Below are 25,597 nucleotides of genomic sequence, written 5' to 3'. Positions count from 1 at the left end.
CCTGCCTGGCTCTATAGTCCTTTCCTCAGGATAGGCCTTTTCTGTGCTGCAAGGTGGTTTTGCCTTCAATATCCTCTGAGCAGAGAACTGAAGGGGGGGGGGGTAGAAGAATGACCTTTAAAACCTGCTCCCGGTGTGGTTTCTCCCCCCAGTGGAGGAAGCAAGCTTAAGCCTCACCTAATAGCGTTAGGGCTAGAACTAGATCATAGGCTCTGGAGATGGAAGGGACTTAAAGAGCTTCTGTAATCCAACCCCCTCAGGTAGACCAGCCAGCAAACAAGGTCTCTAGGGCAGAAATGACTTATCCTAGGTCTCTGAGTGAGAGGGGCAGAGCTGGAAATCGCACTCAGGTTCAAGTCTTGATTCGGCATTTTTTCCATAAGACCTCTTCAACCTCCCTTTACTGGGGAGTGGGGGAGGAAAACAGCCCCCAAAGGTGACATGCCAAAGGGCACACACCCAGCACGTACGTGGCAGAGCGGGGACGCGAACCCTGGGGGTCCCTCCGAGTGCACGTCCTGAGCTCTAAGCGCTACGCCACGCCGCCGCCTCCCTCGCTCCGCGATCCACGGTGCGGCTGTTGGAGAGGCGGCTCCAGCGCCGCCGGGGGAGCGAGGCCAAGGCAGACTGGGCGGGGGAAGGGGGCCGAATCCTCCCTCCCTCGGTGTCCAGAGTTGGTGGCACCGGCGGGCGCGGGGGACAGGGTCGAGCGGGCAGAGGAGAGGTTCGGGCGTCGCGGCCCCCGATTTCTCAGCGCAGCCCAAGCAGTGCGGCGGAGAAAGCGGGACGTCTGGCTCCGCCAGTCCCCGAGTTGGTGGTAAGTGCGGTCCTGAGCCTGGAGCGCTGGGCGGCAATGGCGGGGGGGGGAAGGGGAGGGAGGGGAAATGGGGGGACAGAAAGGGGGAGGGGGCTGGGCGACGGGGACGTCTGGGTTCCGCGCCCAATGGCTGGAGGGAGAGCGCCACCGCCCAGCCCGCCCACTCCCCTCCCCCTCCCCCTGCGCGCTCCCTCTCCTTCTCTCCCTCTCTCTCTCTCTTTCTCCTTCTCTCTCTTTTTTCCCCCTCTCTATCTCTCCCCCCCCATCCCCGCCTCCGCCCCGGCGCCAACTCCGCGGCGCCTCCTTAAAAAGCGCGCGGGAGTTGTAAAGGGCTGGGGGGGATGGGGGGGGCGGGTTGAGGCTAGGAAGAGACTGAGCAAGAGAGGCGCCGGAGGGGGGGGGGTAGAGTCGCGCGCGCTTAGCGGGGCCCCGGCTCCACCTTAAAAGCGAGCGCGTAGGGGTGGGTGGGTGGATAGCTGAGAAGGGGGGCCGGAGTGTCCCGGCCGCGGGGCGGGCGGCGCGTGCGGCGGCGGCTGTGGCGGTGGCGGCGGGGAGGGGCTCGGCTCGCGCTTCCCCCTCCTCCCATCCTCGGGACCCGCGCGCGCCCAGGAGGAGCGGGGTTTTTGTGTGAGTGTGCGTGTGTCTCTGTCTGTGCATTTTTTCTTTTCTTTCTTTTCTTTCTTTTTTTTTTCTTTTTGCAAAGAAACAGCAGCGCCTCCGCCGCTCCACCAAGGCGCTGCGCCCCCCGGGGGGAGGGGGAAGAGCAGCGGCGGCAGCGGCAGCGGCGGCGGCGGCGGCAGCAGCAGGAGGAGGAGGAGAAGGAGGCGGGCGGCTGAGGGAGAGAGGGAGGGGAGCCGGGGGTTGAGAGGGGAGGGGAGAGCGGGGGGAAGGGGGGCGCCGCGCTGGGAGGGAGGCGGCGCGCACGGTGCAGCCGGGCCGGGCGGGAGGCATGGCGGGGCCCCCGGCCCTGCCCCCGCCGGACACGGCGGCGGCCGCCGCCGCCTCGTCGTCCGCCTCGTCCCCTCGCTACCAGGAGTGGATCCTGGACACCATCGACTCGCTGCGCTCGCGCAAGGCGCGGCCGGACCTGGAGCGCATCTGCCGGATGGTGAGGCGGCGGCACGGGCCGGAGCCGGAGCGCACGCGCGCCGAGCTGGAGAAGCTGATCCAGCAGCGCGCCGTGCTTCGGGTCAGCTACAAGGGGAGCATCTCGTACCGCAACGCGGCGCGCGTGCAGCCGCCGCGCCGGGGCGCCACCCCGCCCGTTCCTCCGCGCGGCCCCCGGGGGGCTGCCGCTGCCGCGCCACCCCCGCCTCCGCCCGCTCCGCCTGCGCCCGTCGCCTCCCCGCCCCGAGCGCCTCGGGCAGCGGCGGCCACAGCGCCCCCCTCTCCCGGCGCCCCGGCCCCGTCGCCGCCCCCCCGCGCGCAGCGGGCCGCGCCCCTGCCCCCACCGCCGCCTCCGGCCGGGGCGCCCTCACCCGGCCCGCGCCGTGCCCCCCCGCCTGCCGGGGCCGCCGCCCGGGAGCCGGCGCCGCCGTCGCCGCTGCCGCTGCCGCTGCCGCCGGAGGGGGGCGCGTCTCGGAGCGGACCAGCCCGGCCCGTAAGCCTGCGGGAAGTGGTGCGCTACCTCGGGGGCAGTGGCAGCGGCGGAGGCCGGCTGACCCGCGGGCGCGTGCAGGGGCTGCTGCTGGAGGAGGAGGCGGCGGCCGCCCGAGGCCGCCTCGAGCGCACCCGCATCACCGGTCTTGCCCTGCCCCGCAACGATCGTTCGGGAAGGGCGCCTCCTGCCACCAGTTCCAGAGCAGCCCGAACCAAGGTAAGACTAGGGCTGGGGATGAAAGTCCTGTATAGGGAGGGGGCGATCAACTTAGGATTCCCGGGTGGATGAGGTTGGAAGCAGGACTGGAGGGGAGACTGCACTGGGGAGGAGGGATCAGGGAGGAGGCAAAGGATGGATGAGATCAGTCCCGGTGGAGAGAGCAAGGGTGTTTATAAGGACTAGAGGTCCCTGGCCAGTAAGAGCTTAGAATCTCTGAGCGCCTCCTCAACCAAGGATAGAAGGGAGAGGGTTGGGGCTAAGGACCCAGAAGGCTGGTCATGGGGTCATTGAGTCTGGAAGAGAAGGGTGAGAAAGTGAGCCGCCCCCTCCCCCCCACTTCAAAAACAGGCCAGAAGCCGTAGGGTGGACAGTCTGGTTTGGGACCTGGAGAAATGTGTCACATCAGGGTTCCCAGGAGTTAATTTCCTGGAACATGGTAAAGACTCCAAGGACAGAAGTCAACTTGGGGCCCAGAAGTCTGGACAGCCCCTGTCTTTCAAGTCTAACAAATAGAATGAGGACACCTAGAGAATAGAGATGAATGGGAAAAGATTGGGTAAAACATTCCAACTCTATTCATTTTCCATAGAAGTCTGGGGAAGAGTCCCTCAGAGAGGAAGAAGAAGAGGATGAAGAAGAGGTGTCTGCTCTGTCAGAGTGTTCTGAGGTGCCCGAGGGAGAGGGTGCCCATGGTGGACAGAATCAGTATAATGGAGAGACTGGCCAGCGGGAAGGTGGAAAAGATCGGCCCAGGGAGTGGAGCTCTTCCATAGCACCAGGGCGACAGGATGAGGGTCACCGTTCAGCCCTAGCAGATGGAACCCGGGAGGCCTTCCCAATGGGAGTGGTGAAGATGGAAGGGGGTTCAGGTAAGAAAGCTTCCAGAAGCTGGGGTTCCCTTTGTGATGGAGCAGCAGGGAAGCTACCTTACTTTCTAAAAGTGGGTGGGGTCACCTAGGAAACAAGGTAGATTTGGAGGAAAAGGAATTCAGAGGGGCTTTCTTTGGTACTGGAATATGTCTGGGGAGGGAGGATAGGTAGAAGGATAGATAAGCTGACAAGTATGCCCTTTTTTACTCCTAGCCTCAGCTGCCACAGGCCCAGATTCCCCTTCGCCAGTGCCTTTGCCCCCCGGAAAGCCGGCCTTGCCCAGTGCTGATGGAACTCCTTTCGGTTGCTCGTAAGTCAGTGAATGTTTTTTGTCTCTTCAGGCTGGGCCTGATGTTGAGTAGGGGCCGTGGCTGGTCAGTGGGAGTCAAATAGACAACATAAGGACTTTATAGGTAGAATTTTAGACTTGGTCCTGTTAGTTTCTCAGCACTTAGAAGCTATGTGAACATGGTCATGTCACAACCTCTCTGGGCCTCACTTTCCTCATCTATAAAATGGGTATAATTACCTCATAAAGGTTGTGAGCAGTAGTGAGACTCCTAAAGGGCAGTAACATATCACCTGTTCATCCTCAGGGTTGAGCACAGTCAACATTTGTTTAATAAACATCAGACCCAAATTTTATGACCATCTAACCTTTCCCCTCTGGGCCTCAGTTTCCTCTGAAATAGGGGTTGTAATCCCATCCCACCCCTATCTGCTGAAGGAGGCTGGTGTCAGTAAGGATGAAATGAGATGATCATTTGCAAAGCATTTTCACATGTTAAATGTTTGGCAAGTGTTAAATAGGATGATGATAATGTAATGGTCTGTTTGGGCATACATAGCTCTGGCAGGAAGGAAAAGCCATCTGATCCTGTGGAGTGGACAGTGATGGATGTGGTAGAGTATTTCACTGAGGCTGGCTTCCCTGAACAGGCTTCTGCTTTCCAGGAACAGGTGAGACCTCCATCCTGCTGGAGCCAGCACCCCACCCCTGGGGTTCCTTGCTCTCTTCCCTCGGTCCCTTGTCCCTCCATCTTGTGTGTCCTTACACACACACACACACACACACACACACACCCCAAGGTGGGACCCACTATGAACTGGAAGAATGCCATGTGAAGGGATTGCAGGGAGTCCCAGGCCTGACCCAAGTGAGCCCTCCTTCTTTCCTTGCCCAGGAAATTGATGGGAAGTCCCTTCTGCTGATGCAGCGCACGGATGTGCTAACTGGCCTCTCTATCCGCTTGGGGCCAGCCCTCAAAATCTATGAGCATCACATCAAGGTCCTTCAGCAGGGCCACTTTGAAGATGATGACCCTGATGGGTTTCTTGGCTGAGCCCCAGCCTCTTTGTGACCCTTGAGCTTCCCTTACCCCTCTCCTTTTCCTCAGTTCCCTTGTGCCCCATCTGCCTAAGAGTCCCTAGCATCCAGGAACTCCCTAAGGGGGAGAAAGCCCTCTTCCCAACACACTCCCCAAAGAGATTCCAGGAGGCTGGCGCCTCATTGTCACCCCTTCCCAACTCCCTCTCCCTTAACTGTAGGTATCTTTCTTCTATCCACATCCTGCATTCCAAGCTGGGGGTGATGGCAGGGGCAGATGCAGGATCCTGCATCATACCAGGAGGGGACCCCAACGCCTCCCCCCCCCACTAGACTCCTGCCAAGGGGAAGGAATGCCCTCCTTTTCCCCAGCCCTTTTCCCCAATTCAGCCAGACTTCACCTTTGTAAATGTTTCACCCTGAGGAAGTAAGGACAGGACTGGACTGGCCTTTCCCTCTCACATGCCCCCCCCCTTCCCCTCATCCCAATGCCTTTCTTTCCAGCCTTGGTCAGTTTGGAGATTCCCAGGGTTGAAATGGTGGGTTGTCCTGTTTCCTTCCTCTCTCTCTCTCTCTGATTGTTGCTCTGGCTGTCCAAGTTGCTTTTTAATATTGCACCTGAGGTTTTTTAAATAAAATTAAAATAAAATTCTCTCAAGTCTCTGTGTGTGTGTGTGTGTGTGTGTGTGTGTGTGTGTGTGTGTGTGTGTGTGTGTGTGTGTGTGTGCACTTGCCTGATACAGGGTGGCGGGGTGAAGTAGGTTGAGCAGGGAGATTCCCATCCTTACAAATTCTCTCCTTATGGAAGGGTCATTATCAGATCATAGGCTGTAGCCCTAGAAGGTACCTTAAAACAACTCCAACCTTCTAATTTAGAAAAGAGAAAACGGAGTCTCAGAAAGAGGTAGAGGAGGTCCTGACCAGGATCGAATGAGTTAACATATGAAAAGCACTTTGCCAACCTTTTAAAAGTGCTCAATAAATTCTAGCTGTTATCACTTCTGCCTCCAAATCCAATGTACCTTCCCGCCAGCCCGTTACTAGGATATAGAGCAGAAAGAGGCCTTGGAGACCACCTAGTACTTTTCCCTAACTGTGACTCTGGGGGAAGGCTGTTTCCAGTCCGGGATGTCAGTCATCTGTAAAATAAAGGAGGTTGAATTAGGTGATCTAAATCCTCCCTCCAGCTATGGACTATGACGTCATTATCCCTCGGGGTAAATTAAGGTCCATCTGCCTTGGTCACTGCTAAGGGTCCCTTCCAGGTCGGACATTTTATGTATGTTTCTAAATTGCTCACCTCCCTGGACCTGTTTCCTATTCTTAACATGACAGTACATACTGCCAATCCCCAGGGAAATTTTGAGGGTGGAGGTAGCTCTTTTGAAAGAGTTGAACGTCGGAGGCACTTTGGTTCTGGGATAGCAGAGTGAGACAGGATGGGTATAAATCGTGAACCCGAACTTGGAGCTTGGAGCGAGCTAGCCCGAGGCGCGTGGCCGCTGGGAGAGAAGTTCAACCCTGACCTAGCGCGTGTTGACATTCAAATGAGGCCAGACCCCCCCCACCCCGCCCCGGCCTCCCTTCCGTAGTGGTGGGAGTGGGCGAGCAGAAAGCCCGGGAGGCTACTGTTCCGAAAACCTGGTGGGGAGCTCTCCACAGGGGGAAGAGGGCCCAGTGTGGGCCCCCCCCCAATCACCTCCATGGCCAGCGAGCCCTGGTTCGGGGGGTCTCTGCCTACCGGGGTCCGAGACCCCCTACCAGCAGGAGACTCGGTCCCCGGACCGGCCCCTACCCCGCACGGCAGTGCTGAGTCCCCTTGGCCTATGGCCCCTGGACGAGGAGGGGCTCCGGCCGATGCTGAGCCTTCGGGCCCTGTCCTAGGGCAGCCTCTGGCTCCAGCCCCGCTGCCCGGCCCGCCTCCGACCCCCGCCCCCGGCCCTACCCTACTGCCCCTGGAGAGTATGTTTAGCCCCATCACGGAGCAGCTTCGCTACCTGCTCAAGAAAGCGGAGGATTTCCAGAGCTACCTGCTCTACAGGTGATGGGGCCAGGCTGCCTGGCTATCCCGGGGAGCAGAAGGGGCGGACGGGTGCTGTGGGCGGAACAGGTGAGGTGGAAGCCCAAGCTGGAGCTCCCTCCCCTCCCATGACCAAGTGGGGCTGTGCCCCTCCCTAGCAGGGACCGGGTCCAGAAGGAGCAGTTGGCCAAGGCGATGCCAACTTTCCTGCAGATGTGCCAGCCTTACTTCCTGTACCTGGAGTCTGCTGCCAGGGGCATGCCCCCAATTCATGGGGCCCTGCAAGAGCTGGTTCGGAAAAAGGTGAGTCAGCAGAGGGGAAGCTGGATCCGGGCCCTCACCCTAGCTCCTGGACAAAATCGAGGATCAGGAGCTTGGAACTGCCTCCCTCTGCAGTTGGGAGGGAGCCACATCTGGGTTGATATGTACTGCCCTCTCCTTCCAGCTGCTGGAAATCTCTCAACAGCTGGCCCTTAGGCTGGAGCAACTGGTGCTTATGTATGCCTCCTTCGGGTTTGTGGCACTGGAAGAGACAAATCCCCTCAGGTAACTGGGTTGGGGGGGAGGGGGACAGAAATAAGGAAGTCTGGGTCTAGGTCCTAGAAATTTCCCCCCTCCCTCCCCCCCTTGACTCTCCCACCTCATAAATCTCTGAACTAAAAAGGTCCCTGGAGGCGACTTCCAAACAGTTCCCTTGCATCCTCCAGCCTCTGAGCCATCTGTCCTCTGCTTGGACACTTCAGGTGACTGGGAACTCACTATCAGCCTATCTATGGTCTTATGCAAATTATTTAGTCTCTCTTTGTCTTGAGGGGTGAGTGGTGGTTTTTGGACTAGATCACCAGTAAAGACCTATAATCCTAGCTCTCCTTTCTCACCTCCCAATCAGCGTCTCCTGTTTTTTCTGCGGAAAATTCTCACTGGGCCCCTCCCATCAAGTTTCAGTTTTCCGATACTGCTCTCCAGCCCCCTTATACAGCTGGCCGACTTCCCAGATACCTGTACAAGAAGATGCGCTGGAATCTAGAAGCTAGTCCTGAGAACAGCAACAGGGGACATGGGCCTCATGTAGAATAGTGAGTCTTCCTAACTCAATGCACCCATCACTACTATTTTAAAAATTCTACCACCAGAAAAAGACCTCCAAATCAAAGCCCCAAAGTACTTTTCACTCCTAATGAAAATCCCAACCAGTCTCCCTGGTCAAGGCTGCCCTTAGAGAAAATTCTAAGCAAAGCAGGTATCCCTCCTCCACCAAAAGGTGGCCTGAGCCCTGGATTTGGAATCAAGGAACACTGGCTTCAATTTCCAACTCGGACACTATACAGAGAAATCACTTCTGTTTTCTGGGCCTCAGTTTCACAATCTTTAAAATGGGGGAAATACTAATTATACTACTCAGAACTTAAAAGTTGGGTGACTGTGAGCCAAGTAATTAGCCTTCCAAGCTCAGGTTTCCCAACCCATAAAATGTGGATAATAACGCTTGCACTGGCTTACTCAGAATCCTGGTGGGGAAAGAGTTTTGTAAATCCTAAAAGTGCTAGAGAAGCTGTTATTATTTGCTAAAGTCCCTCTTCACAATTACTTCAGCCTCTGATAAAAGTCCCCTCCGATTCCCTCCTCCCTGAACCAAAAGAAACAACCAGTGACCAGACTGTAAATACTGTCAGAATCTACCATCCTATCCCTTCCTTCTCTTTCCCACAGCTACTTCCTGTGCTATCGAGATACTTGGGAAGACACGGGCAAGAGTCCTGCCAACTCTTGTGCCCAGATTCAAAAGCTCTGGTCCATTGGGCGCTGGGTGCCCCTGGGCCCAGGCCAAGACGGCTCCTCGGATATCTATTCCTGGTAAGGGAGTGGGGTGGGATTGGAGATCTGGCCCTATCTCCAACCATCCAATCTCCAGAGCTTTCCCCACAAGAAAAAAGAAGGGGGGGTGATTAGCTTTTCCAAATACTTTGTAATTTCTACCCCCTTCAAAGAATTGGTGGAGCAAGATTCCTTTTTTCCTCCCAGCATGTCCATCCGCAACTCTTGGGCCCCAGACACAATCGAGGGAGGCAGGTGGTGCAAGGGAAGGCTCAGAGTTCCATCCCCGCTATTCTCACAATTTCCCCTGGGCTGCCTCAAACAAGCTGGAAATGTGCCCCTCCCCCTCCCGCCAGGATCCTGTGCCCTCAGCCCCCGGGGGAATACCAGCAGTTGCTGACCATAGGCTTTGAAGAGCCATCGCACACCCTGGCCACCGACTTGCTGGTACAGATTCTCACGGGCCAGGCAGGGAGCGCAGGACGAGCCCCAAGTACAGCCACGAGTCCCCCTGGCTGGCCTGCGGCTCCCGGGACCTGAGCCCTCGGTCGCCCTCGGTTTTGGCTACGGGGAAACGGGATAGGGGTGGGAGAAGGATGGGGATTCTTCTCCAGCCCTCTAACCCGCAGGCAGCATAGACAGAGAAGGCTGGAATGTGACGACTCCCGCGAGAATGGAAAGACGGCTCTGCTTGGATTTAATAAAGAGAAAAGAATTCAGAGATGCCTCGGTCTGAGCAACGTGGGTTTAAGTACCGCGTCCTTCCCGTCGAGGAAGCTCCGCAACTCCGGCGAGGGGGAAGGGGTGGGGATAGGGGCGGGCGAACTGCCTAGGGATTGAAAAGGAGTGGTACACAGCCTTGGCAGGGGAGGGCGGGAGGTAGCGCATGCTCAATCGTGCAATGGAAGGCAAACGGAAGCACCTGCGCCCATACCCTTCCGGAAACGGGAAAGCTAGCGATAAAGTTGATTGATCGGCTCGCAGTCCTTTCCTTAACCTGGCCAGTGTGGTCAGCTGCGAGATCACAAAACAGGGCTTCTGAAAGGGATGCAGGGGAGGGGAGAACATTTTAGCCGTGAAATGATCTCTTTCGAAAAAAGGCCGCCTCCAGATATAATAGAAGGATCCCTGGATTGAGAGGGACAGGACCCGAGTTCGAATTTTGACTCTGCTACTGACTTGCGTCACCCAGGGAAAGTCTCATTCCTCCCTCCTGGACCCCTTTTCCCCACTGGGAAATAAAGGGGTTGGGCTAGTTAATCCCGAGTTTTAACCTCTTTCGGCCTCGGTTTCTTCCTCTGCAAAAAGTGGAATTAAATAGCCCTTAACCTGTCCACCTAATGTTGCACTTAATGACCTCCACGGTCCCTTCCAGCGCTGGCCTAGAAAAGACTACGATTCCCACTCTACCCTGCGGGAACCAGGCCTATCACGTGTTCTGCTCTGTTTTCCCAGCCCCAGGAGTAGGCTGGGCACTGGTTGGAGCCCCTGCCACAGATTCCAGCCTGAGCTCGGATGGCATTTGACCCCTCCCTTTTTGCGGAGGGACGAACAGGCTCCTTGGCACCCGCCCTTCCCCTCCAAGGGTCGAGGTTATATCTTCCGGTTAACTCCGCGTGGGCTGGGACCAGAGTTGCTGTCCCCGGAAACCTCGGCTGGCCCCTGGACTCGGAGGAGTCGAGCCGCTCCCGGATGCCGCCCTGTGGCCGCAGTGGAAACCGCAGCTCAGCGCCTGCTCTATTCTGCCGCCCCTTGGCAGCTCTCTGAATCCTGGTTTTCCTTTCCCTTCCCCCTCCTCCCCTCACCCTTCCGATCCCCGTCTCCTCTGGCTTAGGAGTCCCTAGATTTAAAAAGTCAAGGGTCACAGAGCTGCAAGAGCTCTAACCCTAACGATTCCAACTCTAAGCCGGGCATATATCCTCTCTAAAATGGTCAACCGTCCATCCTCTGCTAAGAGATCTCCAGTGGTGAAAAATTAATTACTTTTCAAGGCAGCCCCTTCACCTTTTGGACAGTTCTGATTGTTAGAACTGTGTTCTATATAGGCAAAAGACAGTTGATTTTATCAGCATGAGGAACTGCCATTGTAGGAACCCCTCCACCAATGCAAACTTCAAAAATCTTGGGGAGAGAGGGAAAGGAAACAAGCATTTGTCAAAGTCCCTGCTATGTGCCAGTCACTGTGCTAAGCCTTTTATTTCAAAGATCTAGAACTGGAGGTGACCTCAGAAACCATTTAGTTCAAACCAAGCGTGTTACAGCTTTGGAAACGGAAAATTAAAGAGGTCAAGGGGACTTGCCTATGGTCACACAGGCAAGTAAGCATCCGAGATGAGATTTGAACCCAAATCCTCTGACTCCAGAATCAGTGCTGCTTCTTTTGTACTAGACTGACTTAGTCAATCCAAACATTTGCCTGAGATGCCTGGAGCTTCAGTGACTTCACAGGGTCACCCAGCCTAAATCTGCCTCTCCATAACTTCTCCCCATTATTCCTGGCTCTGTCCTTTGGTTTAGGTAAGTCCCTCTTCCCAAGGACAGCCCTTCAAATATTTGAAGACACTTATCATCCCTCCCCCGTCTTCACTTTTCAGGCAGTTGTTTCAGCAGAGTCTTGGGGGGGACCAAGTCTGCTAAGTCACCATTTTGGTAGAAAGTCTTCTCGACCTTCAGTTTTTTAAAGTCCTTCCTCAAATGTGGTACAAATGATCCATTTTGAGATTTAGCATCTTGCATTTTGTAACATCTCTTGCATTGCTCAACTCTTCTGTTACCATTTAACTTTTTGTCTTGTCTTGAAAGCTAGACCAAGTACCTTGAGAATTTCTGTGGATCCCCCACAGTGTCTTATAATAGGCCAAAAACAGCAGATGTTCAATACATGTATGTTGCTAACTGATGGATATTCAGTCCAGACTGAAAGGAGGAGGGCATATAGGATAAAAGGAGGGCATTCTAAGGGGAAGGAGACAGCAAGAAGAACGATAGGGTCTCTACCTTCTTGGAGATCGATAAAATACAAAGGTTCTTAACTTTGTTTATGTCATGAGTCCCTTTGGCAACCTAGTAAAGCCTATATACTCCTTAGAATAACATTTTAAAACACATAAAATAAAATACATAGGATTACAAAGGAAATTAATTGACATGCCAGTCATAAAAAAAAAAAATTTAAGTTCACAAACCCCAGGTTAAGAACCCCTGGTAGTAGGGACCCTGAAAGATGTACTTAGCTAACTTGAATAGAGGAGACTTCCTAGCTTCCTAGGTATGCAACTGGGCAGAGTCATTTCATCTGCGCCTCACTTTCTTAATTGTAAAATGTGAGTAATAATACAGCTGCTACCTATCTCACAGAGTAGTTATGAAGATGTAAAGAGACAAGTGATCTTACATCATTCTACAAATGTTAGCTGTTATCATGATTGATAAGTGCCCTAAGAAGAGAGAAAGCCTGCCAATCTGTAGTGATTGGGGGAGGAGTGGAGCTCCAGCTGGCCTCTCCAGACATTTTATTCCATTTTCACTTCCCCTCTAGAATGTTTTATGTTCCAGTTAGACTGGCTTACTAGCTATTTAGTTTCTGACCTCAGCCTTCCATATTGTGCTTTGGAACCAGCTAAATAGTATAATGAGGCAGCTAGGTGGCACAGTGGATAGAGTGCCAGGCCTGGAGTCAGGAAGACCTGAATTCAAATTTGATCTCAGAGGTTTACTAGCTGTGTGACCCTGGGCAAGTCACTTAATCCTGTTTGCCTCAGTTTCCTCATCTCTAAAATGAGCTAGAAAAGGAAATGGCAAACCACTTGAGTATCCTTGCCAAGAAAACCCCAAATGGTGTCAGAAGTCAGATAGGACTAAACAAGTGATGTAACAGAGCCCAAGTTCAAATCTGGCCTCAGACACTTACAAGCTGTTTGGCACAGGGCAAGCCACTTTACCTTCTGTCTGCCTCAGTTTTCTCAACTGTAAAATGGAAGTGATAATAGTACCTTGGTTGGTGTGAGGATAAAATAAGACTATTTGTAAAGCACTTTGCAAACTTTAAAGTACTACTTAAATGCCAGCATTCCCTCTGCACTGTGGCACACCCTGTCTGTCTCCCATGCCTGGAATGCTCTCTCATAACCTGTGCCTTTTATAAGCCCTCCCTTTTTTCATGGCTCAGCATGGGAGCCACTCCTAAGAGACTCCATTCTGGATCCCCCTCAGTTATTCCATCATCACATTTGTTTAAACTCATTTCCTAGGAGGCACAATGGGCTTTTAGCCAGAAAGATCTTAGTTCAAATCCAGCCTCATAGACTTCCTAGCCTAGACTCTAGGCAATGCCATTAACCTTTCTTAGCCTCTGTTTCCTCATCTGCAAAATGGTGGTGTTGGGGAGGGGTCAAGGGAATCCTCTAAGCTTCTTCCCAGCTGTTGTATTCCCCTCCCTCTATAATAAGGCAGGGATTATTTTTAGCTTTTGTATCTCCACTATTTAAGGCACTGGCCTGAAATGCTTAGTATATGTTGCTGGTGGAATGAATGAATGGATTTGACATTTGAGCTAGGTCTGGAAGCATAGTTAGGATTTCAGCAGGTATAGCTAGGGCCAAGGGTAGGGAGAAGACACAGTCTGAGCAAAAAAAGATTCAGAGAAGGAAAAGGGCCATTTGTGTTTGGCATCTTCATTGAGCCAGCACTCATTAAGCACCTGGGAGGTACAAGGCTGAAAAATAACATCCCTCTCCTCACAGAATTTATGAGTATGGGGGGGGAGTTAGTATGACATATACACAAGTAATTGTTATAAAACATAGAATATAATGACAAAGGAACTATCTAGGGAAGGTACTCTAAGGAATTTGATGGGATCAAGATAACATTCAGCTGAAGGCAGAGGGTGAAATCTTCCCTGAGAAGGTGGCACTTGAGTGGAGTCTTCAAGGAAAAGAATTTCCCTGAACAGAGATGAGGGAAGTACATTAAAGGGGTGCACATTGCCCCCACAGAGGGAATATGGAGATACCAAGTAGAAATGAGGGAGCAGATTCATAGTCTGGTATGGATAAAATGGGAGTAGATGGAGGTGGGGAAGGACTGCAAAGCCTTGAATGCCACGATAAGGAGTTTGCATTTCATCCTGTATGAAGAGAGGAACCAGCTGAAGGTTTTTTGGTCAAGGGCTTGGCATGCTCCGTTCTGGACGTGAGGAAGATTTCTTATTCAGTAACAGATTGGTTAAGGGAGAAATTGCAAACATGAATACCAATTCAGAGGCGGTGTGCACAGTGCAGAGAACTTGGCTTTGAATCCTTGTGCTAACTACTTAGGACAAATCATTTAACCTCTCTGGGCCTTCTGTAAAAAAATAGGGTTCAGTAGGCTGTCTCAGTCTCCCATCAGCTCTAAATCCTATTATCCTACATTAGTAGGTGTATGTGTCTGTAGGAAGGGTGCAGTCTCCCCTCGCACCCCACTCCCTTTCAGCCTCAGTTTTCCAAGGGGAGGGGTAAGGGGAAATCCAATTGAGATCGCACTTCCTATCTTAGGCCACGCGGAGGCAGTATGAGACAAGACCTAGCCCCTCGGAGATAGGGTTGCTCCGCGCCCTGAGCATCCTAGAACACGCGGGGGCAGGGGAGTAGGGAGTAGGGATAGAACTCTGAGCGCCCGGCAGCCCAGGAAAGAAGGATGTGAACTGATCGGTCCCTTCCTCGTCCTCCCACGGCTGTGGTCCCGGGGAATAAGCCGGGCAGGAACAGCAGATAAGGGGCTGCCAGCTCCCTTCTAAGTAACAAAAACTAGATTCCGGAGGGCTCCTCCCGTTGCTTTCCCAGACCCAAGCGTTCTCCCTGCACCCTACCCCCTCTTCAGGTTTGGCCAGAATTAGACCCACCAGAATTCTTTGGTTCCCCAAAAGTTCCTTGCTTTTCTTCCCTCCCTCTCCCTAGGCAGAGTTCCACGGTTTCCCTAGGGAAGAAAGAGCCACAGACAAACAACCTTGGGGAGAAGGAGTGTTTATTGATGGCACAATGAGCAGAGAAGGTTGAGGAGGGTTCCCTCTCCCCCAGACGTGTAACAGTCAGGCGCCTGGGTACGGGCTGGTCAGATTCCCAGAGAGGATAGGGGAGGTAGGCATTCTGTCTCCCTCTTGGATGGGTTAGGGGGCCACAGCGGCATTGGGGACAGGTGGCCAATCAGGAGTCCCCAGCCCGGGTTAGTGGGGGGGGGGTGTATATAATCAATCAGAACTCCCAGTCCGGGTTAGTGGAGGAAGTGGGGGGGACTACTTAGGGCTCCCCAGTCCAGGTTGAGGGGGCAGGGACAGGTGACTAGTTACTCCTGGCTGAGGGGCTCCCCAGTGTGGATCAAGATCTTCTTCCCTCGCTTAAAGGGCCAGGCACTTCCACGGTAATTCTGAGAAGGAGGGAGAACAATAGAGGGTGAATGAATCAGAGGGCAGGAGAAACAGAACTGGGCAAAGAAGGGTTGCTAAGTCAAAAACCTGAGCTTCCATTCCAAAGCTGGAAAGAGACCTTCCAGGTCATCCAGTAGTACAACTCCTTCATTTTGCATCCTATGAAACTGAAGCACCAGAGGGGAAGTGACTTGCCCAGGGTTACACAGATAGTGAGTAGAGAGCACAATTAGCATCCAGGACCTTTGACTCCAAAACCAGTGCCTTTTCTAGAGCATCTCAGTATCTATTTTTTTTTATCTTATTTATGGAGTACAGTGGGAACAGCATTTGCTCTGATATTGGAAGAAACTGGTTTCTATTCCTGTCTTTGACACCTATTAGCTGTGTGACCTTGGACAAATCATTTAACCCTCCTTTCCTCCCCCACCCCCACCCCAACTAGGCTTCAGTTTCCTTCTCTGTAAAATGAGAGGGTTGTACTAGATGGCCTCTGAAGTCCCTTCCAGGTCTATATCTATGATCTTATTTCTCCCCCCCCCCCTTTTAAGAAGGGGAAACTGAAGCCCAAAGAAGTGTCAAAGAAAAGGGACTAGCCTTAGACCACAACGGGGATGAGTAGCAAAGACAATACTGCGACTGTCATTTCTACTCTACTGAGGTTGTCCAAATGACATACATAGCCTAGGGGAGTGAAGAGCTGGGCCTGGGGTCTCATGAATTTAGTCTCCTTCCTGGAGTGGAGTCTCTTACAGTGGAGCCTAGGGTTACTGTGGAAGGGGAGCATCTGCCTATGCGTGTCTCCAGTACTTGGAACACTCATAAATTCCTGAATGTTGAAGATATTTCTCACCTGCTCTGGGCCGTTCTCAGAGTCCCGTCGAGGGGGCCACACCACTGAAAGCTTCCCTGAGGGTGTGCTCTCTGCAAGGAAAGGAGGAAAATAAAGTAATGGGGAGCAGCATCTCTACCGTCCCACATCGGTGATTTTCCTGTTTTATGGCCCGGAAAAGTTCCACCTCTTCCACTCTACCCCACCCCCAGCCTGGTGCTCGGGGCCACAGCAGTCCACGCCCTACTAAATGTACATAGAAGCAAGAGGCCTGCTCCGGTCCTCTCCAACCCCACTCCCTTGGCACGGATTCCCAGCGCTTGGAGGTTCCCTCAGTCCCGTAAAGGGGAACGGGACGAGACGGAAGGAACCGAGGGTCCGAAGGCAGAAGCTTCAGTCTGAGACTTGCCCAGGGAGCCCCAGAACCTGGGCAGGGGAAAGACCCGGCATCTTGCCTGTGAGACTTGGGGTCGGCTCCTTGAACTCTGAGGCCCCATAGATGCTGCGCCTCTGGAGCTGCAGCTCCCGCTCCCTCTGGCGAACTTCTCGGACCTCTTGCTCCAGCAGCGACAATTGGACTCGACGGGTCGGAGCCGGGGTCGCAGCGGAGGCTGGGACCAAAGCTAGATCAGAGACCCGGGCCAGAGGTGGGACTGGGACCGGGGGGCGAGCAATTGGGGCCGATGCCGAGGCAAGAGCCGGGCTCCGAGCTCTCAAGGCAAAGACTGAAGGCGGGACCGGGGCACGTGGGACCGGAGCCGGAGCTGGAGCCAGAGGCGGAGCTGGAGCCGGGACTATGGCTAGGTCTGGCGTCCGGGCGACAACTAGAGCTTGGTTTCGGGCCGGAGCCGTTGCTAGAACTGGAGCAAAAGTAGGAGCCTGAGCTAGAAATGATGCCCGCAGCCGGCTGCGATGCTCCAGAACCACCACATGGGCGGCGCCACTGGCCTCGGTGAACGAAGGGCCCCGGCCCACAGATTCTGCCCGAGAATGCGCGCCCCCAGCCTCAAAGACCAGCTTGCGCTCGCTCAGCGGCTGCGGCCCCTGGCCGCACTCCGGGCCACCGCAGGGCCCCGAGCCCAGGCGCACCAGCGCCTCCTCCCGGTGTGCCTCCCGAACGATGTCGCGCTGCATCTGGGCGCCTGCCCGGGCGCGCTTCACGTCCCGGGGCAGCCCAGGACCTGGGCCCGGCAGCAGGCTAAGGATGGGCCGGAGGCGCAACTCCACCAGCTCCCCACCGGCGAAGCTAGGGCTTAAGCCCCGGCTCCGTCGCAGGCTTGCCTCGCGCTCCTGGCTCTGACGGATCTCCCGTTCAATTGGAGTCTCGGTGGCAGTCGTGGTGGCCGCCGCGGGGGGGCTCCATGCCTAGCTTTGCGCCCGTGGCAGCGGCCAGCCGTGGGCTCTGAGGCATTGAGGGCTACTGACCGCCGGCCCCGCCCAACTCTCCTCTCGCGTCCGCCCCTGGCCTCCGGGAACTGCCCCCCCCGCCCTGGGGGCAGGCCTGGCCCCGCCCCCTGCACCTGCCTGGACCTCGGCCCCGCCCCGCGCAGCCCCTGGTGCAGCCACAGGTGCCCTGACTGCAACCCTCTAGGCTCACCCGGGGGGGCCCAGGCACAGTGCTTAGTTCTTTGACCTGGGCTGGGACACCCTCTTTTGCCCCTGGGCCCTCATCCGAATACCGAATATTGTCTTGGTCAGTGAGACTGAGCCAGGCGTCAATCTGATTGACGCCACGCAGATTAGATTCCTTGACTCCTGTGGTCTTGGATTGGGTGAGGGGGTATTCCAGGATGACATTCTAGGATGGCCATTTTAGAATGAAAGGAGCCTTGAGAGAGTTCTCCTCAGGAAGCATCGTGGCTGATGCCCCCTGAGTTAGCGCTTGACGCCGTACCCACCGCCTCTACCCTACCCTATATGCCGCTTCTCAGCTTTGTCCCCACATTCTTGCTGTCCAGACTGTACCTCCAGGGGGCATTTGGCTCTATGTCTCCGGTCTAGAGTCAGTTGGTCCCCTAGCGTCACCTGAACCTATCCCACCATCCATGGACCCTAACTCAGCACTGAGATGGGATTTGCCTCTATCCCACCTCACTCTCCCTTGAGATACAGCCTTGCTCCTGAGGAGTGTGTCACTCGGAGGAGGCGCCCGGGGGCGCTTAAATCCCTGTCCCCCTTCTCACCCTCCGCTCTAGCCTCTGCTGGGTTCCCGCTCACAAACTAAACACTAACTAGTCTGAGGACTCTACACCGAGGTACACCCCCATCCCACAGCTTGGCAGTTTGCTGGCACTTCTCACCCCCACAGAAGAACAACTACCCCGAGGCTAGTCTGATCCTCCCATGGGGAGAATTCCTGGGCATCTACGATAGCACCGAGGCCCATATCTAAGCCAACTTCTAGTGGTTCCTCTAGACCCAGCAGCCTCTGCTCCCTCCTGCTGGAGACCAACCGGGCTTCTGGCAACTGGCATGAAATGTTCAACTTCAGTATTCCAGCTATAGAAGCTGCTGCGCCCCCTCCTCCACCGTAGTGGAAGCGCTAGAGAATGGAACATGCTCCTCTCCCCTAGAATCTGTCCTGGGGCAGGTTGGCTGTGGGAAGCTAAGTACTGTAGTCTGTGCAGGGGTGACTTTGGGCCAGTTGAGATCTAAGTGTGGAAAGAAGGGAGAAAGTGGGCCTTCTACAGGCTATTTGCACAGGATCAGGAGCCTCCTAAGGAAAAAGGAAACTGGAGTGACATGTACTGTTCTGCTTTTCTCTGCTTAGTTCTCTACAGGCACCTCTGACACACCCACTTTAGCCCATCGCTTTCTCTTTCTCTATTTGTATTTTTGTTTCTTTCTCCTCTGTCTTCCTATCTTTCTGAACCTCTATTTAAGTGATTCAGTACCCACACCTGTATCTCCGTGTTTCTTTCTTTCTGCTTTTCTCTATCTCCAATTTCAGTTCTCTTTCTGTCTCTATGTATCTCTCTGCCTCTGTGTCCCTGTCTGTTTTGTGCAGCCTTCCCTCCCAACCTGCTACTCCATTTTTTCTTATGTTTCATCTCTATCTCCTTGTATCTCTTCTGCTCTGTTTTTGTCTATTATTGCTTTTCAGGGTCCCTGGCTCTCTGTCTTTTTTATTTCTACATTTCTCATATCTTTCAATATCTCTGTCTATCTGCCTCTGAAGGAAAGCTGTGGCAAAGCTGGACAGTATACTAAAAAGCAGAAACATCACTTTGCCAACAAAGGTCCAGGTAGTCAAGACTACGGTTTTTCCAATAGCAATGTATGGCTATGAGAGTTGCACTATAAGGAAAATTGGGTGCCACAGAATAGACACTTTTGAAGTTATGGTGTTGGAGAAGACTTTTGAGGGTCCCTTGGACAGCAAGGAGATCAAATCAGTCAATAATTAAAGCAATTAATTCAGGCTATTCACTGCAAGGTCCAATACAGAAGCAGAAGCTCAAATACTTTGGCCACATAATGAGAAGACTCATTGGGAAAGACTCTGAGGTTGGAAAAGATGGAAGGCAAAAGGAAAAGGGGACACCAGAGGATGAGATAGATGGATAGATAGTGGCATGAAAGCCACACAATGAACATGAGCTTGGACAGACTTTGAGAGATAGTGGAGGATAGTAGAACCAGATGTGCTATGGTCCATGGGATCGTGAAAAATGGGACACAACTGAACATCAATAATCTGCCATTGTTCCTCTTTGACTCTCACTTTGTTTCTATTTCTGTCTTGGTCTCTTTCGCTGTTTCTTTGCCTGCATCTATCTCTGTTTCTGTCTCTGTCTCTGTTCTATCTCTCTGTCATTCTCTCTATTGTCTGCCTGTCTCTATGTGTTTCTGTCTATCTCTTGGTCTGCCTATCTGCCTGCCTTATGTATGGGTCTTTTTCTGTTTCTTTTCTTCCTCAATTAGGCATCTGTCGCCTGTTCTCACACCAAAATTCTCTGATCCTGTAGCCCTTTCCCTTCAGAACCCAGAAGTCAGGGAACCCAGCCTCCATCTCTCTTTTTGATTTTTATGAACAGGCAGAAGGCAGATATTCCCAAATAGAGATCCCTGGGGATTAGGATAACACCATAGGTGTCCTAGGACTCTATGTTTAGGGAGTTTTCTGAGGCTCTTAGAGGGTATCTACACCTCTGTGCCCCCTACCTTCCGTCTACACAGATTCTCAATACCCATCAACCAATGTCTAGCACCCCAAGTGGCAACACAAAGTAACTTCAGCTCCTCTTCTCTCCCTGTTCCGTGGTGACATACTCTTTCTCCCTGAGTTCCAGGAATTGACTTTTCATTAGCCCTTTCATCCAATACATTTTTAGTGTCTCTTCTTCCCAGAATCTCTCTTCTCTTCCCCTCCCCTGACTCACTCTTTTCCCAACATCCTTCCCCCTTAGATCCTTCCTACTAGCTGCTACTTTCTTGCCTGTCCTTAGTTTTGCAAAAGAGATTGGGACCCAGTTTGAAGCCAGAGAACTTGACTTCAATCCCAGCTTTGCCATTTAAAAGTTTTATAACTTAAGGTGATTCACTTTCCCCCTCTGAGTCTCATTCTCTCCTCTGTAAAATGAGTATAATAATTCATCAAAAATGTCTCAGTATTTTTGTGAAGAAAGTGTGCTAGAAATGGGTGCAATCACCTGTGTGACATTCAGCAGGCCACTTACTTTTTCTGTGACTCATTTTCCTCATCTGTAAAATGGCAACATTCGACTAGATGATTGCAGGGTCTCTCCCCTAGTACTATATCCTACATCTCTAAATCCCATTCCTCTTTCTCATGACAGTCCTTCAAGTCAACCCTCATGCCCCTTCTACATCTTCTGTCTTCCAGGCTAAACATCTCCAATTCAGCTGATCCTCTTACAAGATGGTCATCCTAACTTTCTGGGCACCCCCCAGTTTGTCTCTTTTCCTTCCTAAAATGGGGATCCCAGAAATAAGCAAAATATTCCAGACATAATACCCCACTGGAACCTGCCTTACAGAATCAGTGCTCCTAGATCTATGCTTGTTCTGGTCACATTACCAAAACTCAGACCCACATGAGATGGAGAGAAACCATGGTCTTGTATGTGTATGGAGGGAGGGAGGGCTGCCACCTACAGGGATTGGATGTAGTGGAGCCTGCTGGGTTCTGGAGAGACTATTGTTAAATTCTCAGTGTGAACATTTACACCTCAGAAATGAGCAACTTCTACAAATTTGGGCTTTATATAGTATTTTGTTAATTCTCTAGGCTTAAGAAAGTAATAAAGAAAATGTTAATAACTAAAGTTAAAAGTGTATCATTCATACTTCTTTCCCTTCAGAGAGCTCATTGTGAAACATTTACCAGCACACCATTGCATGGAAAGAACACATTAAATTCCTGCATTTTTTCAAACAAATGCTCTTCCTCCTTGCTCTCCTCTATTTAACAACTTCAGATCCTTCTCAGAGTCTGTCAGTCAGCCAACATGCATTTATTAAGCACCTGCTATGTGCCAGGCATGGGGTATTTGAGGAAGACGAACACCTCTGGTGTGAGGACTTGTCAAGCCCTTTTCAGGGCTGCTCATCTGTCTTTGGTGTCCAACTGATTCACCCAATTCTCACCTGTGACTCCAAGAAGATGAAGAATGCAGTGGTCACACCCTGGTAAACTGCCTTGGCAGATGACTAAACCAGGTTGATGGTAACCTACAGGTCTCAAACCCGTTGGTGGGTTAAGAGGATGTCTACTCCAGCATGTGAATACTTCCCCCAAGTGGAATGGACAGATGAAAATAATTTGTCCAACCAGCCATGAAGGCACCTGAAACAGCTGTTATGGAGTGCTTAGAGCTTAGTAAGACACTGAAGACACAAGGTCATCTCTTGCATCCCAAGCCATCACCAGTCCTCTTAACTGTCTTGCTACTGGACTTCGATGACTGTGAAAGAAAGACAACTTTGTGCAACCCTGCCTCACTCAAATCCAATTTGTGTGCAAGTCAGCACATCAGCCAGGATCCACCATTTTACCACAACATTGTGATGTCATTGGTCCTCTTCGGAAATTGAAAGATGGACAGCTATGTGCCAGGCACTCTGCTGAGTGCCAGTGCTACTCAGGCCCTTCCCCACTACCACCACCATCTCCAAGCAGGCTTCCCCAATTCCTCTCCCCTCCACCCAGAGATATCTCTTTTCTCTAAGCTACTGTAGCCTGGACTATCTGTTGACCATTTAAACTTTTTGAGTCATAGATTTGGAGGTCTTCAAATATGATCTAGTGTAACCACCCCATTACTACAGATTACTGCAAACTTAAGCCCAGACAAGAGAAGCGACCTTCCTAAAATCACATAGATAATAATGAAGAGATTCAGGGTTTAAACTTGGATCCTCTGACCAGATCAAGTCCTCTTTCCATTACACTACAGGGATCCCACATGCCTGATATTGTTATTTATCTAGTCTCCTGTGTGTGTCTCCTCTCCTTAGCCAGGGATGAGAGACCTTGAAGGGCAGGGCTTCTGGTTTTTAGACTCCAATCCTCAGTAACCAGCACACCATATCTAGAATAAGTGAAATGGGGTGGGGGTGGGACTGCTAGAGTTGGTGAGGAGGTCATCTAGTTCAACCCCTACCTTTTACAGATGAAGATACTGAGTCCCCAAAAGGAAAAGTGACTTGCCCAAAGTCACACAGACATTAATAATAGCTCATAATTCTACTGCAATAATAATAACAATAATTCTATTGCACCTTATGTTTGGAATTTATTTTTGTCTCAGACTCTGATTTAATTGGCCTAAGGAGTTCCCCCTTAAGAAACTCCTTCAAACAACAACGACAACAACAAACACTTTTATATTGCACTTGCTACGTGCCAGGCATTGTGCTAAGCACTTTACAAGTCTTATCTCATTTTGATACTCAGGACTCTGGGAGGTAGGTGCTATTATAATCCCCATTTTACAGATGAGGAGTCTGAGGTAAACAGAGGTTCAGACACTTGCCTGGAGTCACATAGCCAGAAAGTATCTGAGGCAGGATTTGAACCAGTGCGGATCAGATGGGCCACAGTTTAGTCTCAGAGAGTGATAAGGGGCCCTGAAGGAGTTAAATAGCCAGTATGTGTCACAGACAGCAGCTAAACTCTGTTCTTCCTGACTCTGAGGTCAGTCACTACCCATGACACAATATTGCCTCTCGGATTTTAAGTTTTAAGAGTCACTTTCCTCACCACCACCTTTAGAGATGAGTAGCACAAATGTTTTTATCACCATTTTATAGATGAGGAAACTGAGGCTGAGAAATTCAATGGGATTTGTCCATAGTCATGTGGTGATCAAGAAACAGAGCTAGGGGGGCAGCTAGGTGGCCCAGTGGATAAAGCACCGGCCCTGAAGTCAGGAGGACCTGAGTTCAAATCCGGCCTCAGACCAAACACTTGACACTTACTAGCTGTGTGACCCTGGGCAGCTCACTTAACCCCAATTGCCTAAAAAGGAAAAAAAAATACAAAAAAAAAAAAGAAAGAAACAGAGCCAGGAGTGAAATCCAGGTCTTTTGATTCTCAGTCTTTTTCTCTACTCCACACTGACTCACAACACTAAAAGGTAAGGGAGAAACAGGTGGAGAAGTAGGATCCATCCCCCTCTAACTGTCCCCTTCTGCTCCTCCAGTATAAAACTAGGAGTCCCCCAGTGACTGGTCCTCAGGATTCCCAGGCTGATCCAACCCCCCTCTAGTTTTCCTTTCTACCCTGCTCCAGAGCTCAAGAAGGAAGGAGGCTCCTAGAAATGAGAAGGCTGGCCGGGGGCCTGTGGCAGTAGTTAGAGCACTATTACTGCTGCTACTACTACCACCACCACTACTACTACCACCACCACCACCACTACCACAACTACCAACCACTACCACCACCACAACCAGAACTACTACCACCACTGCTACTACCACCACCAACACTACTACTACTACCACCACCACCACTACTACTATCACTACTACCACTACCACCACTACTACTATCACTACCACCACTACTACTACTACCACCACCACCACTACTACTATCACACTACTACACTACCACTACTACTATCACTACCACCACTACTACTACCACCACCACCACTACTACTACCACCACCACCACTACCACCACTACTACTATCACTACCACCACTACTACTATCACTACTACCACTACCACCACTACTACTATCACTACCACCACTACTACTACTACCACCACCACCACTACTACTATCACTACCACCACTACTACTACTACCACCACCACCACTACTACTACCACTACCACCACTATCACCATCACCACTATTACCACCACTACCACAACTACCAACCACTACCACCACCACAACCAGAACTACTACCACCACTACTACTACCACTACCACCACTACTACCACTACCACCACTACTACTACTACCACCACCACCACTACTACTATCACTACTACCACTACCACCACTACTACTATCACTACCACCACTACTACTACTACCACCACCACCACTACTACTATCACTACCACCACTATTACCACTACTACTACAACTACTGCTAACTAACATTTATGTAGCACCTATGATGTGCCGATTCTGATAAGTGCCATCTCATCTGAGCCTCATAACAACCCTGTGAGATAGGTGCTGTTATTACGCCCATTTTACAGATGAGGAAACTGAGGCTCAGGGAGCACAAGTGACCTGCCCAGGATCATAGAACTAGTAAGTGTCTGAGGCTGGATTTGAACTCAGGTCTTCCTGCCTCCAGGTCTGGCTCTATCTACTCTGTCACCTAGCTGCCAGCCAGATTTGGAGTGTGAGGACCTGGATCTCTCCCAAACTTTGGGACCCTCGGTCACTCTCTGGGCCTCAATACCCTCAATACCCTAATGAAAGGGTTAAGTGATGTATAAGGTCCCTTCCAGCTTTAAATCCTCTATCTTGAGTTGTCTGCTGCTTTCCCCACAAATGCACAAGGGGCATGTGCTTGAGTGGCCAATTTTTTTTTCTTCTTTATTAAATTAAATATTATTCCTTAATTAACAAACATATCTTTTTTCTCCTTCCTGCCTCCCCTCCTGGGGAGAGGGGAAGAAATAGAAAAACAAAACCTTTGTAACAAATATGCATAGTTAAGGCCATCAAATCCCCACATTGGCTGTGTCCAGAAATGTATGTCTCATTCAGGATTCGTTCCGAATCCTGAGTCCATCATCTCTCACTGTCCAGTCAAGAGGAGGGTAGCAGGCTTAATCATCAGTCCTCTGGAATAGTCATCGGTCATTACTTTGATCAGAGTTCTTAGGTCTTTCCAAGTTTATCAGCTTTTTGTTGTTATAGTAGAAATTGTTCTCCTGGTTCTGCTCACTTCACTCTGCATCAATTCATACAGATCTTCCCAGCTTTCTCCAAAATTGTCCATTTCATCATTTCTCACAGCACATATCCCGTTACATTCACGTACCATACTGGCAAGTCACCATTGACATGCCTGTGCATGACTGTGAAGGTGTATGCACAGGATGGCTGTAGCAGCAGAGGGAGGCAGCTGGTGGCTGGTAAATAATTCATCAGGACAGCTGATAGTGCCTCCCCAGGCCCGCCAGCCTGCTCTGGCTCAGGCCCCCCTCTCCCTTCCCTTCCCTCCCTACTTCCTTCCGCCCAAACC

The 25,597-nt window shown here is 51.8% G+C and overlaps 3 protein-coding genes across 3 annotated transcripts; 2 read left to right on the top strand and 1 right to left on the bottom strand.

The window, feature by feature from the left end:
- Nucleotides 1-1,721: 1,721 nt before the first annotated feature.
- Nucleotides 1,722-5,485, top strand: SAMD1 (sterile alpha motif domain containing 1). The gene is made up of 5 exons (XM_020995323.2): nucleotides 1,722-2,633; nucleotides 3,226-3,505; nucleotides 3,720-3,816; nucleotides 4,355-4,466; nucleotides 4,691-5,485. The coding sequence occupies exons 1-5, from the start codon at nucleotides 1,767-1,769 to the stop codon at nucleotides 4,847-4,849; spliced, it is 1,515 nt and encodes a 504-aa protein (XP_020850982.1). The 5' UTR covers nucleotides 1,722-1,766; the 3' UTR covers nucleotides 4,850-5,485.
- A 1,051-nt stretch (nucleotides 5,486-6,536) lies between these two features.
- CUNH19orf67 (chromosome unknown C19orf67 homolog) lies at nucleotides 6,537-9,304 on the top strand. Its single transcript, XM_020995317.2, is given in 7 exon segments — nucleotides 6,537-6,874; nucleotides 7,012-7,156; nucleotides 7,299-7,399; nucleotides 7,743-7,821; nucleotides 7,823-7,929; nucleotides 8,564-8,707; nucleotides 9,025-9,304. Coding segments are annotated over 7 exon segments (1,098 nt in total). The 3' UTR covers nucleotides 9,209-9,304.
- A 5,352-nt stretch (nucleotides 9,305-14,656) lies between these two features.
- On the bottom strand, nucleotides 14,657-20,100 carry MISP3 (MISP family member 3). The gene is made up of 5 exons (XM_020995078.2): nucleotides 20,071-20,100; nucleotides 17,504-17,704; nucleotides 16,362-17,271; nucleotides 15,928-15,998; nucleotides 14,657-15,073 (listed from the first exon to the last, which is right to left on the bottom strand). The coding sequence occupies exons 1-5, from the start codon at nucleotides 20,098-20,100 to the stop codon at nucleotides 14,993-14,995; spliced, it is 1,293 nt and encodes a 430-aa protein (XP_020850737.1). The 3' UTR covers nucleotides 14,657-14,992.
- Nucleotides 20,101-25,597: the final 5,497 nt, after the last annotated feature.

The sequence above is a fragment of the Phascolarctos cinereus genome, unplaced genomic scaffold (assembly GCF_003287225.1).
Source record: "Phascolarctos cinereus isolate Bilbo 61053 unplaced genomic scaffold, phaCin_HiC Scaffold_4;HRSCAF=312, whole genome shotgun sequence".
Lineage (NCBI taxonomy): Eukaryota > Metazoa > Chordata > Mammalia > Diprotodontia > Phascolarctidae > Phascolarctos > Phascolarctos cinereus.
The sequence above is the reverse complement of the archived record's forward strand: the minus strand, read 5'-3'. Positions and strand labels throughout refer to the sequence as shown.